The 17390-nt window shown below is 35.6% G+C and overlaps 1 protein-coding gene and 1 non-coding gene across 3 annotated transcripts; one reads left to right on the top strand and one right to left on the bottom strand.

Annotated features, from left to right (window-relative positions):
- Positions 1 to 240: 240 nt before the first annotated feature.
- Positions 241 to 2389, bottom strand: LOC107910702 (rac-like GTP-binding protein 5). Of its 2 annotated transcripts, XM_016838664.2 has the most exons (7): positions 1964 to 2389; positions 1500 to 1587; positions 1302 to 1411; positions 1138 to 1201; positions 893 to 957; positions 741 to 806; positions 241 to 653 (listed from the first exon to the last, which is right to left on the bottom strand). In XM_016838664.2, the coding sequence occupies exons 1-7, from the start codon at positions 2060 to 2062 to the stop codon at positions 558 to 560; spliced, it is 588 nt and encodes a 195-aa protein (XP_016694153.1). In that variant the 5' UTR covers positions 2063 to 2389; the 3' UTR covers positions 241 to 557. The 2 variants fall into 2 exon arrangements, with proteins under 2 accessions (XP_016694153.1, XP_016694154.1); XM_016838665.2 differs by lacking the exon at positions 741 to 806 and having other exon boundaries at positions 1964 to 2374.
- Positions 2390 to 16417: 14028 nt separating this feature from the next.
- LOC121215185 (small nucleolar RNA R71) lies at positions 16418 to 16524 on the top strand. The gene has a single exon (XR_005910914.1). It is a non-coding gene; the product is annotated as a small nucleolar RNA R71 (small nucleolar RNA).
- The last annotated feature ends 866 nt before the right edge of the window (positions 16525 to 17390 follow it).

The raw sequence follows: 17390 nt of genomic DNA, 5'->3' as shown, positions 1-17390 counted from the left end.
TATTTGATGTGTTATATTTTTTAAATTTATTTTTATATAAAAAAATTTAATATGAACAGGCCGAACCAGGCTTGAATTTAGTATTTTTATCTTGGTTAGGCTTAGGCAAAATTTTAGGCCTATTTTTTAGCTAAACCTAAGCCTAAAATTTTCATTGATCAAGCCCATGATCAGGTCTAGTCCTCGTCCTCTTTTCAAATATTATATTGATAAAAAATAAAATATGAAATGGCTTCAACATTCAACAATACTAATCATTTAATCAAATTGCTTAAAATTAAAGCATAATGCAAGAAAATGGTTATTTCTTAATAGGTATGCATCTGGTTTACACGAGTGGAAGTTTAAACATGAAAACCAGAATGAGGTATGCATGTTAACATGAAATATTTATCATCATCACCTACAGACCATGGCAATAAGTAAAACACGAAACAACCTGATGCTATCTTGAGACTATACATGATGGCTTCTGCTGCTTCAAAAAAAGGTGACAGTGGTAGAGATACGCGCAGCAAGAAGCTGGCACTTGGTTTCATCCTTGAATCTTCCACTGATCATAATATTGAGCAACCACCAGATTTTTTCTTCTTATTTTTCTTAGGAGGCTGTAGCACTACCTTAATGGCTGCATCAAACACTGCCTTCACATTCTGCAGTAACAAGATTCCATCACATACAAACGGCTTCATCACAATTTTTTATTAAAATCCATGAAGAATATGACGAGAACATTTAACCTGCAGTGATTTTGCACTGCATTCGATGTAGGAAGAAGACTCTATCTGTTTCTTTAACTCCTCTCCCTTCCATGAACAAGTTACGCAAGATCAAATAATATTTTAAACAAGTGGAACATATTCTCATTGAAATATTATATACATATATGTACCTGAGCTGTAGAAATTGGCAGTGCACTAGGATGATCTGCCAAGTATTGCGAATCATCCCGGAGATCTACAAGAGCAAATAGTAGATAACATGAGAACCTTTCATGAAATAGAAAGACTTCCACAAACATCAATATAAAATGATAAGTTTTTTGTAAAAAATCTTTCACTTAGAGAATCAAACCTTTTGCAGTTCAGAAAAAAAATATATGTAAGGATACCTTTAATAAAAAAGTAAGAAGCATACCAAGCTTAGTTCCGACCAGAACTATCGGAACACCGGGTGCATAATGGTTCAATTCAGGAATCCACTGATATGAAAAGCAACGTCAGCATTGAGATGGCATTACAGAGACATTTCATAGTGCACAAAATTATTATATAGAGACAGAAGGTATTCAAAGTTGAAACCTTCTTGGTAACATTTTCGTAACTGGCCTTGCTGATGAGAGAAAATGCAAGAATAAACACATCAGCCCCACGATAGCTCAGAGGTCTTAATCTATTGTAATCTTCCTGACCTGTTGCAAGGCAATCATTTCAAACCAAAGCAAGAAAGAAGTCAAACATACTAATAAAAAGGAACTGTAGAAGCTGTTTCCAAAATACCAGCAGTATCCCATAAACCTAAGTTGACAGTGCTACCATCCACCACAACATTTGCGCTGAAATTGTCGAAAACTGTCGGGACATAGTCCTGTTACCATAGCAATTATCAAAACAAACAAATATATCAATAAAGAAAATCAGTAAAACCTAAATCCCCAATCTTTGATTTTAATTTTGAGCGGAATTAACTTCAATTAACAGCGAAAATATCTCGTTGCACATGATTTGCCTACAATGTAACCGGATTGGGCCCAATCTGATAGAACAAATCTCACAGAACACAAACAATTTTAAACAACTATTCTTTCGTATTAATGGAACATAAATTTTCAGCTTGTATTATGGATTTCTTTATCTATCAGGGAAGCAAACGGGAATTTTTTTTAAATGAAAAAAAAAAAGGTCAAAGCGAGATGCAACAAAGATCCGAAAATTCAGGAAAGAAGAGAGCGTAAAAGGCTGACCGTGGGGAAAGTATTGCTGGTGTAAGAAATGAGCAGGCAGGTCTTGCCGACGGCGCCATCGCCGACGGTGACACACTTTATGAATCTGGAGGCGCTCATTTTCCTTGGCCGGCGTAGGAATTAAAAGAAAATGAGAATAGCTAGTCGCCTAAAGAATACTCTTTCTTTAACTTCTTTATTTTCTTCCAAGAAACTGGGGGGCTGTGAGCTCCCCTTTCTCAGATTTGCTTCAGGGTATGGTGGTTGCTGTTAAAACAAAGAATAAGAGGAACATGGTTTGTGTTAATGAACAAGTTGATTGGAGAGTCGAAGCATAGTGAAAACAGAGGAAGGGGAAATTTTTACAAAATGAGAGGAGATAGAAGAGAAACATAGGCATGACAGTTGTTCGGATTAGTTATTATTATTTTTGAATTATTCCTTTCTATTTGAAATTTGAATTTCTTTTTATAATATCTGTATTTATTTATTTATATATTATTGGCTCCCTAAAAAATTGATTATCAAAACACACACTTAATTAACCCTTTAAATTCTTAAATTAAATCATTTCACCAATGTTTGTTTTTCATATTTACATCAGCGAAAAGAAAAGAAAATGTTATTTAAAATTTTTTATGTTTGGAATGCACTTGAATAAATAATTGTTTAGTTGCAAATAAAAAAATTATAAAACATTATAAATAAATTTATAATTTTGTAACACATTATTAAATTTTATAAAAAATTTTAAAAATAAAGATTATTTAAAATCCTTTAAAAAATCAATTACAGGACAACCATATTTTCATATCTATTCTAAATGATTGTTTTCTCTAAATCAATATAAAGTTTTAAAAATCATTTTTAATTTAATAACTTTTAAATTATTGATTCTTTAGGTCATTTGATTAATTTTTTTATACATAAGACTCTATTTTAAATTTAATAGTGTTGAGTATCCTTTTCTCTTTGTCCCTTTCTGGAGTCCATTCTTTATATTTATAAGGTGCGGTTTCTTGATGTGACGTACTAGGGACAACTAAGTGCCATGCATGATGACACATTAACCCCCCAAGGGTGACACGTATTCCTAATGATACTCATCGGGAAACTGAGTTAGTGAGCTAAATGTAGGCAAGTTGGGAGAAGGCGAGCTAGGTTGACGAATTGGACGGTGGCGAGCTCAGAATGACGACCTATGGGAGGTGTAAAGCGAGGAAGGTTGGATAGGCGAGCTAGGTTGACGAGCTAGACGATGGCAAGCTGGGGACGGTGACTTAGCGGAGGTGTAAAGAGAGGAAGGTCGAGTCGGATATGGTTGGATCATGAGCGTGGGTTGGACCTCCAGTTGAGTTATGGCGTGCTCTATAACAATTTGTCCCCTACCTTGTCGAAGAAGAGTTATAAAGTGACTCTTTTTAGACAAGTGTTCACGAGTGAAGCATGTGATTGTGGCTTACAACATAAGTTTTTGTGTAAACTTATCGAGTACGTTTTGTTGTATGATAGTGGTGACCAATTGTAAAGAGATGATTGGGGCTTCTTTTTGAGGAAGTGAACCATCTAAACATTTTGATTCTTTAAAATAACCTCTACTTAACCCTAAGTAACCATTATATATTTTACACTTAGCTTGCAATTTTTCTAAAGGAGTTCGTCGACAAGAAGAAACTCATCATTTATAAGTAAATACCCTCAAATTTTTTAATGTCGTTTTAATTGTTTTAAACACGATTGTTTATCATGGTTAGTGTTAGAATGGATTTGGGTGGAAGGGGTAGTGGCTGCCTTGGCCGTGGTAAATAGGCCCGGGGCTTTGGGTTCGTAGATAAGTAACTGTCAAAAGCGTTGTAAGGCCTGTGCACTTGTGGAGGCAAGCATCTATCTGTGTTCGACAAAGCAACAGTAGATGGTTCGTCATATCACAGTTTGGGGTATTCAGTTACTGAATTTTGCATTTGATTTTGTGATTGTCCAGGGTAGAAGGAGATTGAGTGGCATAGAGGGAAGTTTTTTTTTTACCCTTACATTTACTGAAGGCAATTTTCCATCTTCCACTTCACCCCTTCTTTTATACGGTTCTTTAAGAATATGGCATCATTCCAGGATAACTGGCTAGTTTCTCGAGGTAGATTTTGGTTGCCTACTTCGTTGATTACTGCCTTCGAAATGAACATCTATTGTTGTCCATCTTTCAGCAGATTTACCAATTAAAAGCTTCTAATTGAGGAAGCTCTCTAGGGTTGTTCTATTTCACCCCTCGAGAATGGTGTGAATCTATCATTCGCAATTGGTCGTCGAATCCTCATATTAAACATTGTAAATGCATACGAGTTAGAAAGAGGTTCGAGAATGATTTTAAATTCCCTATTAAGTGGTCCAGTCCAAGTAAATCCATGTGCACGCTGCGCTAACCCATTGACTCCGAGGTAGAAGAAGACACGATTGCTACCATGGATGGTGCAGACCAAAACAACTAGCTTTATGTATGCCAACTTGTACTTAATGTGTTTTGGTCTATTAATTTGAATTGAATTGTGTTAAATTGATACAAATCTAATTTTGAATCACTCACTGTGTGTTTAGTTTCTTTTTTTTTCAATATATTATTTGCATAACATTGATTTTCTATGATCAGATTTAATTTGATAGAGATACACCTATAATAGGAATTTCGAAGAATTCTTGTTAGGTAATAGAACATTATCAAGGTTTGAGTGCTTGTTCTTGATAGCGTAAAGATCTATATAATTATGCGAGTTATATTGTCACGACTATGCTTGTTTGCCGATTTGCGCAGCGAAAATGTGTGAGCAATAGTGCTTGTTACATGAGCTATGGGAAATGATATTCTTAAATCGCTAACACTAAAATTCTAAAAATCTTTGAAGTTTGAAAGGTTGTGATCTTAAATCGGCAAACCTTAAAAGGGAGTCACGATGTTAAATCGCTAACTCTAAGATTCTGAAAATCCTTGAATTTTAAAGGTTGCGATTTTAAATCGATGAACCTTAAATGAAAGTCCATATCTTAAATTGCTAACGCTAAGATTCTGAAAATCCTTAAAGTTTGAAGGTTGCGATCTTAAATCAGTGAACCTTAAAGGAGAGTTGCAATTTTAAATCGTTAAGTCTAAGATTCTAAAAATCCTTGAAGTTTGAAGGTTGTGATCTTAAATTGGCAAACCTTAAAGGGGACTCGTGATCTTAAACCTCTAACTCTAAGATTCTAAATATTCTTGGATTTTGAAGGTTGCAATCTTAAATCAGCAAACCTTAAAGAGGAGTCGTGATCTTAAATCACTAACTCTATGATTATCAAAATCTTTGAAGTTTGAAGGTTGTGATCTTAAATAACAACTCAAGAGCCATTGCACGATATTTAGCCAAATTGGCTTCTTTCACCCCATACTCCCTCTCATTTGCTTTGCAACCAACTTGAAATCAATAAAGAGAAGTAATTCACTTACTGCTAACTGCAGCCCAAAAATAAGTGCCTTCATAATAAACTACGTTGTTAGACGCCTGAAACCCAAAGGAGAGACCATATTGTCACTCATTTCGCTTGGGGTGAATAAGTAGACTCTTGCTCCTACTTCTACTCCCTTTTTTGTTGTTGATACATCTACATAAATTGTCCAACAATTAGACTTTTCTATCTATTCTGTGTGTTCCTGTAGTGGCGGTGTAACTTCTATTTTTGATATAAAAGTAAGATGCTTAATATCATATTCATCAATATATTGACTTATTATGAAACACGTGTGTTCAAGAAAGTGTCTAACAATGCATTTATATTAAATAAAACAGGTCATATCATGTAAATATTTGAAAAAAAGTCTAGCAATATATTCCCACTAAGTAAAATTATTCATATTAAGTAAATGTGTTACTTTTGAGTGTTGTTGAGTTGTCAAAATAGCACTCCGCTATGAAATCAGCTAGAATTTGAACTTTAATTTCTCTTCAAGGGGTATAATCTATACCATACTTTGCTAGCTCAATTGCATACTTTTTCATTCTCCTAGTAGTGTCCACCCTTGACAAGATATCCTTAATCGGTTAATCTGTGATAACATTCACCTAATGGGCCAGAAAATAGGGGCGTAATTTGCGAGCCGCTATTACCACTGCAAAAATATTTTTTCTATTTTAGAATATCACAACTCGCTACTCTGTAAGACTTTGCTGATATAATACACCGGATACTATTGTGTTCCCTCCATTTTTACCAACACTACCACCAATTTCTCTTCTAAAGCTTCTATGTACAGACTAGGAACCTCTCCTAATTGATAACTATTGAAAAGAGTTATATTTCATGCCTTTAGACCTAGCTAATTGTCTGTACTTAAGTAAATTTAGTTGCATTTTAGGATATTATTTTAGCATTTTTAGAACATTGCATAAGAAGCTTGGACAGTGCTTAAATATTATTATTTGTTAATTTTAATTGCATGTGGAAAGATTGTGTCGACTTGTATGTCGTGGCAATTCTGGGAAGATGACCAAGTCAACACTCAATGCATGCTAGTCTCAGCCAAACTCTACTTGTACAAAAAAAAATTAGCCTAAAATAGAGGAAAAAGATCATAAGATCATGAGCTAATAACCACATACCCTAAAGGAAGAGATTTTAAACCAAAAAGAAAATCTAAAAAAGAGGAGAAAATATTTTGGGTTGTTGGATTTACCCTAGGGAAAAAGCCTATAAAAAGCCAAAAGAGGAAACCCAAAAAGACGAACAAGTGTGGAGATCCATAGGTGAATTAAGGGGTAACGGCTAAGTAGAGAAGGAAAGAGGAAGACGAAGGAAGTCTCTCTCAGCCATCACAGGACACTATGCTGTTGGAGTGTGAACTGGACATGCGAAAGCTATCTTCCCAATGTTCTTTTATCATTTCTTAATCTATTCCTCCATTAATTAATTTGATTGAAATGGTGTTGAATGATATTTTGGTTTTGAATTTTATTTGCCACCCAATGAGTTAAATCTCATATGGTTTGGATTACTTGATGAAACATGTATTTTCTTCAATTGTTGAAGCATAGATCTGGACTAATTTAATGTTTCATTCAATTGTTTTATTTCTAAATTGTATACGTGTAATCCCTAGACATAGACAATTGTGCAACATACCCATAAACTAATTTAATTCTGAAAAGGTTGGATTAGTTGGACCGGAATTGAATGATATGAACAAGTTCTCTACAGATACTTGTAGTAGACTCTAGACATAGAGCAATGTTCATACAGAAGGACATAAAGCAGGGTACCGTATTAAAGACCTATAGACACAAGCAAGGTAACTTGAGGTTTCTGCTCTTGAAAGAAGCATACCACTTTAGAACTCTTCTGAGTAGTAGATTGAGTATGACTTTTCTAAGGCATTATTGATAGAAAGGGTAGATTCTTAGTAATCTCGACCTTCCATATCAACATCATATATACCTTATCCTTTGCTGAAGTATCTTTGCCATCGCATCCTTAGTTGTTTACTTTTTTTAGTTACATATTATTCATATAATCATTTTCTTAATTGCCATTGCATTTTTACTTTTGCATTGCCTAGCATTTTCAATTATTCATTTTTTACACATATTGTTCACATTAATATTCCTTTTGTTTACCACTGTATTCTTATCATTATTTTGCTATAACATTAATCTAACTTTATCATAATAACTTGACCATTTGTATACCTAATCCGATCCTTGTGAAGACGATCTCACTTATCACTTTAGTACTTGATCCAACGTGTACACTTGCAGAATTCACATATCATTTTCACACGTGACTCCAATCGAGGTGACATCAATAATGGTGATGACGTCAAATACTGCTTAAGTTGATCGAAAGCAACTTGGCACGTCTCTGTCCACCTGAAAAGGGCTTTCAATGCCTTGAAGAAGGGTAAGTATTTGTTTGCCAATTTGAATACAAATCTGCCTAACGCCACAACTCTACCCATTAAGCGCTGGATATCCTTGATTGTTCGGGGAGGAGGAATGTCCAATATTGCTCGGGTCTTCTTGGGGATTACAAGTTAAACTTTTTTGACGTCACACCAAACACACACTTCTTTGGATTCAACCTCACCTTATAAGCTCACAAAACATCAAACATCTCCTTGAGATAAACCTCACCTTCTAAGGTATTGCTCTTTACCAACATGTCATCAACATAAACTTTAACGTTGTAACCTATCTGACCTTTTAAAGATTTTGTTTATGGGACATTGGTAAGTCTCCCCTACATTTTTTAGTCCAAAAGGCATAACACAATAACAAAAAAGACCCTCTTCTATAATGAAAGCTGTCTTTTCTTGGTCTTCATTTGACACTAAAAGCTAGTTATACTCAGAAGATGCATCCATAAAGCTCATAAACTTGTGCCTTAATGACACATCAACTAACCTATCAATAGCTGCAAGAGGGAAACTATCTTTAGGGCATGCCTATTAAGGTTAGTCAAGTCAACACACATTTTCCACTTATTGTTACCTTTCTTCACCATTACCACATTTGAAAACCATGTAGGATACTCAACCTCTTTCACAAATCCGATTGACAATAGCTTATCGACGTCCTATCTTATTGCCCCTAATACTGGTGGGGAAAATTCCTTTTCTTCTACTTTACCGACTTAGCACTCGGGTTAACATTTAAACTATGAACTATTACCTCAGGATCTAGCCCTGACATACCCACTACTGACCATGCAAAAATAGTTGAATTCCTTCGCAAACATTGCCCTAAATTTTCCCTTTCCTACTCTGTTAACACCGACAGAATTTTTACAAACTTCTCATTATCATCATAAAACAACTTAAGGGTTTGCATAGCTTCCTCTGCCTCCAGTTTATGGGTAGTTTCCTCTTTCCTCATCTAAAATCTCTAAACCCAATGCCTGTCTGGCCGTACCCAACTACTGCAAACTCTCACATTTTTCTCTCTCACGGGTCTGCTTGACAAACAACATGTGACACTGCCTAGCTAAACATTGATCAAATTTTATGAACCCTACTCCTATCCTAATGGAAAACTTAATCTTCATGCAAAAAGTGGTGATCATCAACTTGGCCATCTGCATAACAAGATGGCCAAAAATAGCATTTTAAGCCATGGGTGGTCCACGACAAAAAACTGGACAGACTTCGTAGTAATGTGCTCTCCATCTTCCAAAGTAACTGTTAAGGTAATACACCCTTTCACGTTCATTGGTTGATTTGTGAATCCATAAAAATGGATTCTCCTTCTTTAAAGTATGCTCTTTCAATCCCATTTTGTATGAGGCCTCCCAAGTCAACACCTCTACAATACTCCCATTGTCCACCAAGATTCTGCAGTCTTGAAAACCTGCTATGGTCGCTATTGCAACCATCAAATCATTCCCTTCTTCATCACACACATCCTTTTCATCCTCTAAACCAAACTTGACCTGTCATTTTCCCTGCTAACTAGGTTTTTTAGTTGTACTGACCGACATTACATTTCTGAGATGAGCCTTCCTCTTCGACTTAGATGTCGCCCACTCTTCATCCATACCAACATTAACATGTACAATACCCCTAATATGCTGCTTGCCTTTTTTTACATTCCGTGAGCTCTGCCCCGACATTAGAGCACCTTATGCCACAAGTTCCTTCAGTTCGCCATTTCAAATTGCCTCTTCGATAGCATCCTTTAAAGAGAAACATTCATCTATTTTGTTTCATTTGTCGTAATTAAAACTAAACCTACCTCTCAAATTTTCCATCACCTGACAAGATCGCATAGGTGACGAGCTCGCCAAAAATCCCAAATTCCTAACTTGATTAAGAATATAGGTACTCAAAGTGTTGAGTGGAGTATAAACTTCAAATCTACCATTAGGAGTATACCTTCTCGTAGATTCACCCTAAGACCTTTGATAACCTATTGGGTAACCACTCTAGTAATGATTTTTTTGATGACCCCCACCTTGGACACACAAGCCTTGCTGAGGAAAACATTGTCAACCTCGAATATTCAAACGGCCCACATGCTATCTATCCTCCCTTTGGAACGTACCGAAAGGAGCACTTTTTATGTCATTTGTCTCCGCAAACTTATGAGCCATCTCATACAAGTCCGCCAAGCTTTGCGATATGTTATCTGTAAATGAATATTGAACATCCTCATTTGAGACTCCCATGATAAATGCATCAGTGGCCCAATCATCTTTAAGATTCTTTGTGTTTAAAGTTTTTGTATGAAACCATTTTATATAGTCATATGAGGACTCTCATTCCCTCTGTCTGATCGAAATTAAGCCAATTGGGGTGCTCATTATCATCCTATGAGCATGAAATCTCCATTGTAACATCTGTCTTAGCAGAGTAAAGCTTCGAATATATCCCTACGGCAAGGACAAGTACCAATTCTTTGCACTTTCCCTAAGGGACATCGAGAAAGTTTTACACTTTACTGCATTTGAAGCCCTTAACACGTTCATATAGTCAAAATATTGCATCAGGTGCACCCTCGAATCCCTTTTCCCTTCAAATGTTTCTTTTGGTACCTTATATTCAGATGGAAATCACATGATCCTAGACATCTGGGTGCAATACTTGTACATCTATACACAAGGCATCCATATCCCACTACCACGGCCTTGCATGAGCTCCACAACCCTCCTCCTGCAAAGACCCAACACTTTCTTGGTGGTCAGAATTGTCCAATTGTGTCTTCCTCCTCATTTCCTCAGTTTGCCTTAACGGCTCCTGGTGATACAATTGTTGCTGTTCAAACCTGACATTCTACTATGATTTCTCTCCCATCACACATATTTTCTCCGACAAACTCACTAACTACTGCTACGACATTTCCTGGCCAAAGGTGTTGGACATCCCTTGGTCGAAAGGAAAGTTGAGATTGAAAAAAATGAGCTGTACCCCCTGAAAAGAATTGCCTTAGTTCTCCGGCCATTCCACAAACCATCTAACAAAAAGGTCATCTCCTTGGAGATGGTTGTCGGTCACCATTATGCCATCTTGGTTTTGAATCAAGTCAAGAAAGAATTCCTAGTTTGGGTTAGCCATCGTCTATTTTCTGACTTAATCTCAATGCCGGAAATGTTTCCACGCTCACCGTACCAATTGTTGAGTGTTTGTTTCTCTGTCTCCTTTTCTGTGTAGTTCATTTACATATATATATATATAAGGCATGGTCCACTAATGTGACAGGCTAAGGGTAACTAGGCGCCATACGTGGCGACACGTTACCCTCTAGGGGTTGCACATGTCCTAGATACCCCTTAAAGGATATGAGTGAGTACGGTAAGATCATGCAAGTGGCAACATACGTATTGAGCGAGCTGTTGGGGAGCTAACCAGTTTTATTGTGAGTAAGACCTTTGCTAGCTAGACCATACCTCACCAACTAGGACGAGTGGCAAGCTCACATATCGGGCGTGCAGGGTTTACGTGGCATGCTCTATATTATTTGTATAACACTTGTAATAAAATTCAAAACCCCATAACCATCTTTGTCGCTTTCCCTAACCCTTCTACCTACTTGACTACCCCATCATATAGCTTACTGTCACGAGTGGAATGATATGCGAATTGTGTAAGTATACACGTCAGATCAAGTAATAAAGTGATGAGTGACTATCTTTCCCACGAGGATTAGATTAAGGCACAAAGGTGGTCAATTTATTAGAATAAAATGCAATTAATGCTATGGTAAAGCTATGGTAAGTATGCAATGACAATTAAAGGAATAATGATGTATGCAATATTTGGAATTAATGAATATTTGAAAATGCTATGGCAAAAAGATAATAGAAATGTAATGACAATTATGAGAATTACTATGGGAATATTATCTAAACGATCAAGTAACTAACTAAGAATGATATGGTAAAGATATGACGGCAAATAATAAATGATATATGATGTTGATTTGGAAGGTCGAGATTACTAAGAATTTACCCTTCCTGTCAATAATGCCTTGGCAAAATCATACTTAGTTTATTACTCAGAAGAGTTCTAAAATGGCCTGCTTCTTTTGAGAGAAAAAACCTCAAATTACCTTGCCCATGACTATAGGCCTTAATATGATACCCTACATTGTTTTCCTTTTGTATGAATGATGCTCTATGTCTAGAGTCTACTGCAAGTATCGATCGAGTACTTGCTCATATCATTCAATTTCGTTCCAACTAATCCAACCTTTTCAGAATTAGATTTAGCTTATGGGCATGTTGAACAATCATCCATGTCCTGGGATTGCACGCATACAATTTAAAAATAAAAGAAAATTGAATAAAATAGTAAATTGAATTAGATATATGCTTCAACCATTAAAGAAAATAAAAGCATCATCATGTAATCCTAACTCGATGAGATTTAGCTCATGGGCTGGCGAATAGAATTTAAAAACAAAATAACATCTAACACCATTTTCATTATTCAATTCATGGAAGAACAAAGTAAGAAATACGGAAGGCTTCAGGAAGACAGCTTTCACGTGTCCAGTTCACAATCCAACGACATAGTGTCCTGTGGTGGCTGAGAGGGACTGCCTCCGTCTTGTTCTTCCCGTCACTGCTCAATCGCTATCCTTTATTCTTTCCTAAGGATCTCTCCCTTTTGTTCACCCTTTTTTAGGTTTCCTCCTTTGGCCTTTTATAGGCTTTTCCCTAGGGTAAATCCAATAACTCATGTTTATCTTCTTCCCTTTTTAAATTTTTTTTCAACAAGTCAAGATTATCTTCTTTTTTTTTAATTCTTTTCTTTTCTAGGATAAAAACTAACAACCCAAGATTATCTTCTCTTCTTTTTAGGCATATTTTTCTACTAAAAGTACAATTGGACTGGAACTGGTACGCGCTGAGTGTTGACTTGGTCTTCTTGGAACTGCCAAAACATTCGTGCTGACAAAATGTCCAACCCTTTTCCCTGAAAAACTTTCACTCCTTTATTTCTCGTTCTTCAACCTGCACCTTGCAAGCCACCAAGTACAACCCTTCCATAATCAATTAAAAGTAACAAATAATAATATTTAAGCACAGTCTAGGCTCCTAATGAAATGATGAAACTACGAATGAAATGTCCTAAAATGAACTAAATGTACCTTAGTACAGCAATTAGCTAGGTCTAAAGGCATGAAATATAACTCTTTTCAAGAGTTATCACACCCTCAAAGCTAAGTTATTGCTTGTCCTCAAGAAAAATACATATGAATACATGAATGCATATATGCCAACATTTTGCGAGCGTACCAAACCAACTCAAATTGCCAGGCTATTCGAAGAATAACAAGTACATCAGTTCTCAGCAATCTCCTTTTTCCTAAAACTCGTTCGAGTGTCTAAGGGTTGCTCAAAAAAAGTAGAGCAAAAATTTCTCCCTAAACACAGAATCTCCTCAGTACTCATGTATTCTTTCTTTTGGCCTACAACAACCATATTCTAATTTACCTAGTTGATTTATTACCTAAACATAAGTTACTTGCTTTAAGCCTACTTGGAATCATATTTGTGCTTTTTTTATGGTATTATTTTTAGGGGATTTAGCATGTCACAAAATTCTTTGACTTGATAATCACAGTGGAGCATACACCGAATTGCCAAATACTCAATCATGTCACAATTTAAACTAAGACTAACCCATGAAGCTTAAACTTTTGACTAAAAAGATGGATGGAGCATACAACTACCTCCTTATCTACTTAGTCCTTTTTGCTACAGCAGAGTGCCCCTAACTTTATTTCCATGAAGCACACTATTGGTTAGACTCACCTTTTTAGTCAACGGCACGATGGAGCAAATAAAGTGATGTTGACCTACTTGGCAATTCTAAACATTGGAGTGCCTACTATCCTTTATTTAAATAATGTTGTGGTGATATAACTAATTTAAAAATCCCTAAGTTCATTCAAAGATACTTACTATATCCCCCCAAAAAAAACACACTGAGTATAAGACATTCTATTTTTAGGAATTAATTTTCAAACATCTTAACCTAAGCTAAATTCACCCAATCCATTGTCAAATGTTCTAGGTATATCAAAAAATGTAAACTTATCATCAAACATCATAAGTAAATATTGTACTCCGCATAGGCAAAATAGTACTTGGTAGTTACGTTTTAGTGGCAAACAGATTTAACTATACTAAAATGATCATATATACTAAATATAAAATGCAGCCTAAATGCACAACACATCCTCAAACCTAAGGTAAGCATTATCCTCAATGCATGTACATATATGAAATGCAAAATATATCTATATATAGATAATGCCATGGAAAAATATATGCAATGCAATATGTATGAAAGAAAAAGAAAACTTTCCTTGGATTGAGGTGTAGTTACTTCATTCTGTCCGGCGTGTGGATTTACAGGAATTGACTTTATTAGTCCCCGTGATTTAGAAAAAAAACTGCTTATTTATTCAAAAATAAAAGTAGAAATGAAAACAACATGAAATAATTAAATATAACCAATAATAAAGACGATACTAAAGTAAAGCAATTAAATAAAAGAAAAAAATACTGACTCAAGCATTTTGAAGGTGGATGCTTTACTTGTCACGCTCTACATGAGCACCCCAACAGTGCTTTAAGGTTGTCCATTAACTATAAATGGGTCCCTCGTTTTCATGTCCTTGACATCAACAGCTTCATGTGGATATACATGAGCTACCAAGCTTTTTTCATCAAAATTGAAAGGTTTATTTTGCTCCAGCAAAGTGCACAAGGATCTCTGTTCAAATGAATATTCATCACTATCACAATTATTGTGGCAAAATTTGTTGAATTCTTCCTCAACTATTGTTTTTATCAAACTAATGGCGTGGCATTCTTCATTTTCGTTTGCACATGTCAAAGCATAAAAAACATTAAAAGTAACCTGTTGATCATTTACCTTCATAGTCAGTTCACCTTTCTGTACGTTAATTAAAGTTCTGTCTGTAGTAAGAAAAAACCTTCCAAGGATAATTGACACATTTTGATCAACTTCAAATTCTAAAATAAGGAAATCAACAGGAAAGATAAATTTATTCATTCTTACCAGTACGTCCTCAATTTTACTTTCTGGATGAGTGTAGGATTGATCAGCTAATTGCAAAGTCACCATAGTAGATCTTGCTTTACCAATTTCTAACATCTTGAAAATAGACATAGGCATTAGATTTGTATTTGCTCCTAAATCACATAACGCCTTACCAACATAATGATTTCCAATGGAACATGCGATTGTGAAACTCCCTGGGTCCTTCAAATTTGGAGGTAGTTTATTTTTCAAAATTGTTGTGCACCCTTTAGTGAGATCAACAGCCTCAAATTCTCCTAATCTACCCTTATTTGATAGTATGTCTTTCATAAATTTCGCATAGTTGGCCATTTGCTCCAAAGCTTTTACCAGTGATATGTTGATATGAAGTTGCTTCAATACATCCAAAAATCTTTTGAACTGAACATCCTACATAGAGTTATGAAATCATTGAGGAAAAGGTAGAGGTGGTCATCCTTCATGTTGTTAATATTGTTTTAATATGGCATTCTTATTGACAACATGTTTTGATTCTGCCACAACATTTGGCTGCTTACCCTTTTTAGATTCAATATGATTTTCAAATGACTTTAGGATCTTTACCTGGTTGTTATTCGAGTTTTCCTCTTCTGCCGTGGCATCTTGACCAATGTCATCAAGCTGAGTTCTAAAAGTGATGGCCTTACATTATTCCTTACCTTGTGATCTCAAATTCTCGGTATCACTCGACAATGCCCCTTATGGTCTCGAATTTAAAGTATTCACTATTTGCCACACTTGTTTCCCAAGAGCTCATAAAGATGCAACCTGACTATGGATTACAGCCTCATTCTCAACCATATATTCCTTTAATAAAGATTCAATAAAATTAGAAGATGATACCTGACCTTGTTGAGCATTTTACTTCGACATAGGATTCTTATAACCGGGTGGTGCGTTGTGGTTATTTTGTCTTTCAACATTGTGTGAACTCCCAGCACCTTGATTATTCCAACTAAAATTCGAATGCTGCTTCCACCTCGAATTTTAAGTGTTGGAATAATGGTTATTATTCCAATTAAAATTACCCATGTAGTATACTAATGTTGGGTTTGATGGACATTCGTCAAACATATGGCCTTTACCGCAATAAACACATGATAACTTGACTGATTTCATTTCATGGACTGTAGTTGGATTTTTCATTTTTTTAATCATATTAGCTAGAGAAGATACCTGGGCTGTCAACGAAGTGATTGCGTCAAGTTCAATGGTACCAGCGGCTCTTTTACCCGCCCTAACTCTCGTTGTCAGATATTGATAATCATTGTTGGCAACTTTTTTTCAAAATCTCATATTCTTCATTATAAGTTTTATCCAACAAAGTACAATTGGCAGACGCATCAACTACTATCCTCGTATGCACATTCAACCCATTATAGAATATTTCCATCTGAGTCTAGTTTTGAAATCCGTGCATCAGGCACTTCTGAATTAAGTCTTTAAATTGTTCTCAAGCTTCATATAGTGTTTCATCATCTGATTTCCAAAAAGATGTATTGTCATTTCTAAGCTTGGCATTCATATTTAGGGGATTATACTGTAGCAAGAATCTTTGGCAAAGATCATTCCATGATGCAACTGTTCTTGACGGTAAAACATGCAACCATGCTCTCACACGATCTCTCAAAGAATATGGGAATAAATTAAGCCTCGAAGCATCTTCAGGAACAACCTATTGTTTAAATGAGTCACAGACTTCTAGAAAAAAACTTAAATGCAATCTTAGATATTTGGTGGGTAGTCCACTAAACTGTTTTACTATTTGCAACATCCGAAACATTACCAGTTTCAATTCAAACTGTTGAGCCTGTATGGTTGGTCTAACTATCCCTAGATTCAAATTATCCAACATTGGAACAATATGCTCTCGAATTGGTCCATCTCAATCATCTATCACACGTCTAATAGGAGCATTAACATCTTGACCATTTAGATTTTCGTAGAGACCATGACAATTTGGATTATCATTGAGACCAGAATTATTCCCGTTTCTAGCCATTTTTCTCAGTTCTTTTCACCTTCTTCGTGAAGTTCTCTTGACCTGTGGGTTAAAAGGATAATCTTCATTAGTAGGAATGCCTCTTCTTATACACTAAAAACAAACCTATAAAAATCAAATACAACTAAGTTAAATAAAACTAATGGAATTAAGTAAAATAACAAGACCAAATTTCACCAAATTGTTGATCCTCGGCAACGGCACCAAAAACTTATCATGTGTGAAATGATATGTGAATTGTGCAAGTATACACATCGAATCAAGTAATAAAATGATGAGTGAGTATTGTTCCCATGAGGATCGGATTGAGGCACAACAGTGGTCAAGTTAATACAATAAAATGTAATTAATGCTATGGTAAAGCTATGGTAAGTATGTAG

This window comes from Gossypium hirsutum, chromosome D02 (assembly GCF_007990345.1).
Source record: "Gossypium hirsutum isolate 1008001.06 chromosome D02, Gossypium_hirsutum_v2.1, whole genome shotgun sequence".
Lineage (NCBI taxonomy): Eukaryota > Viridiplantae > Streptophyta > Magnoliopsida > Malvales > Malvaceae > Gossypium > Gossypium hirsutum.
The sequence above is the reverse complement of the archived record's forward strand: the minus strand, read 5'-3'. Positions and strand labels throughout refer to the sequence as shown.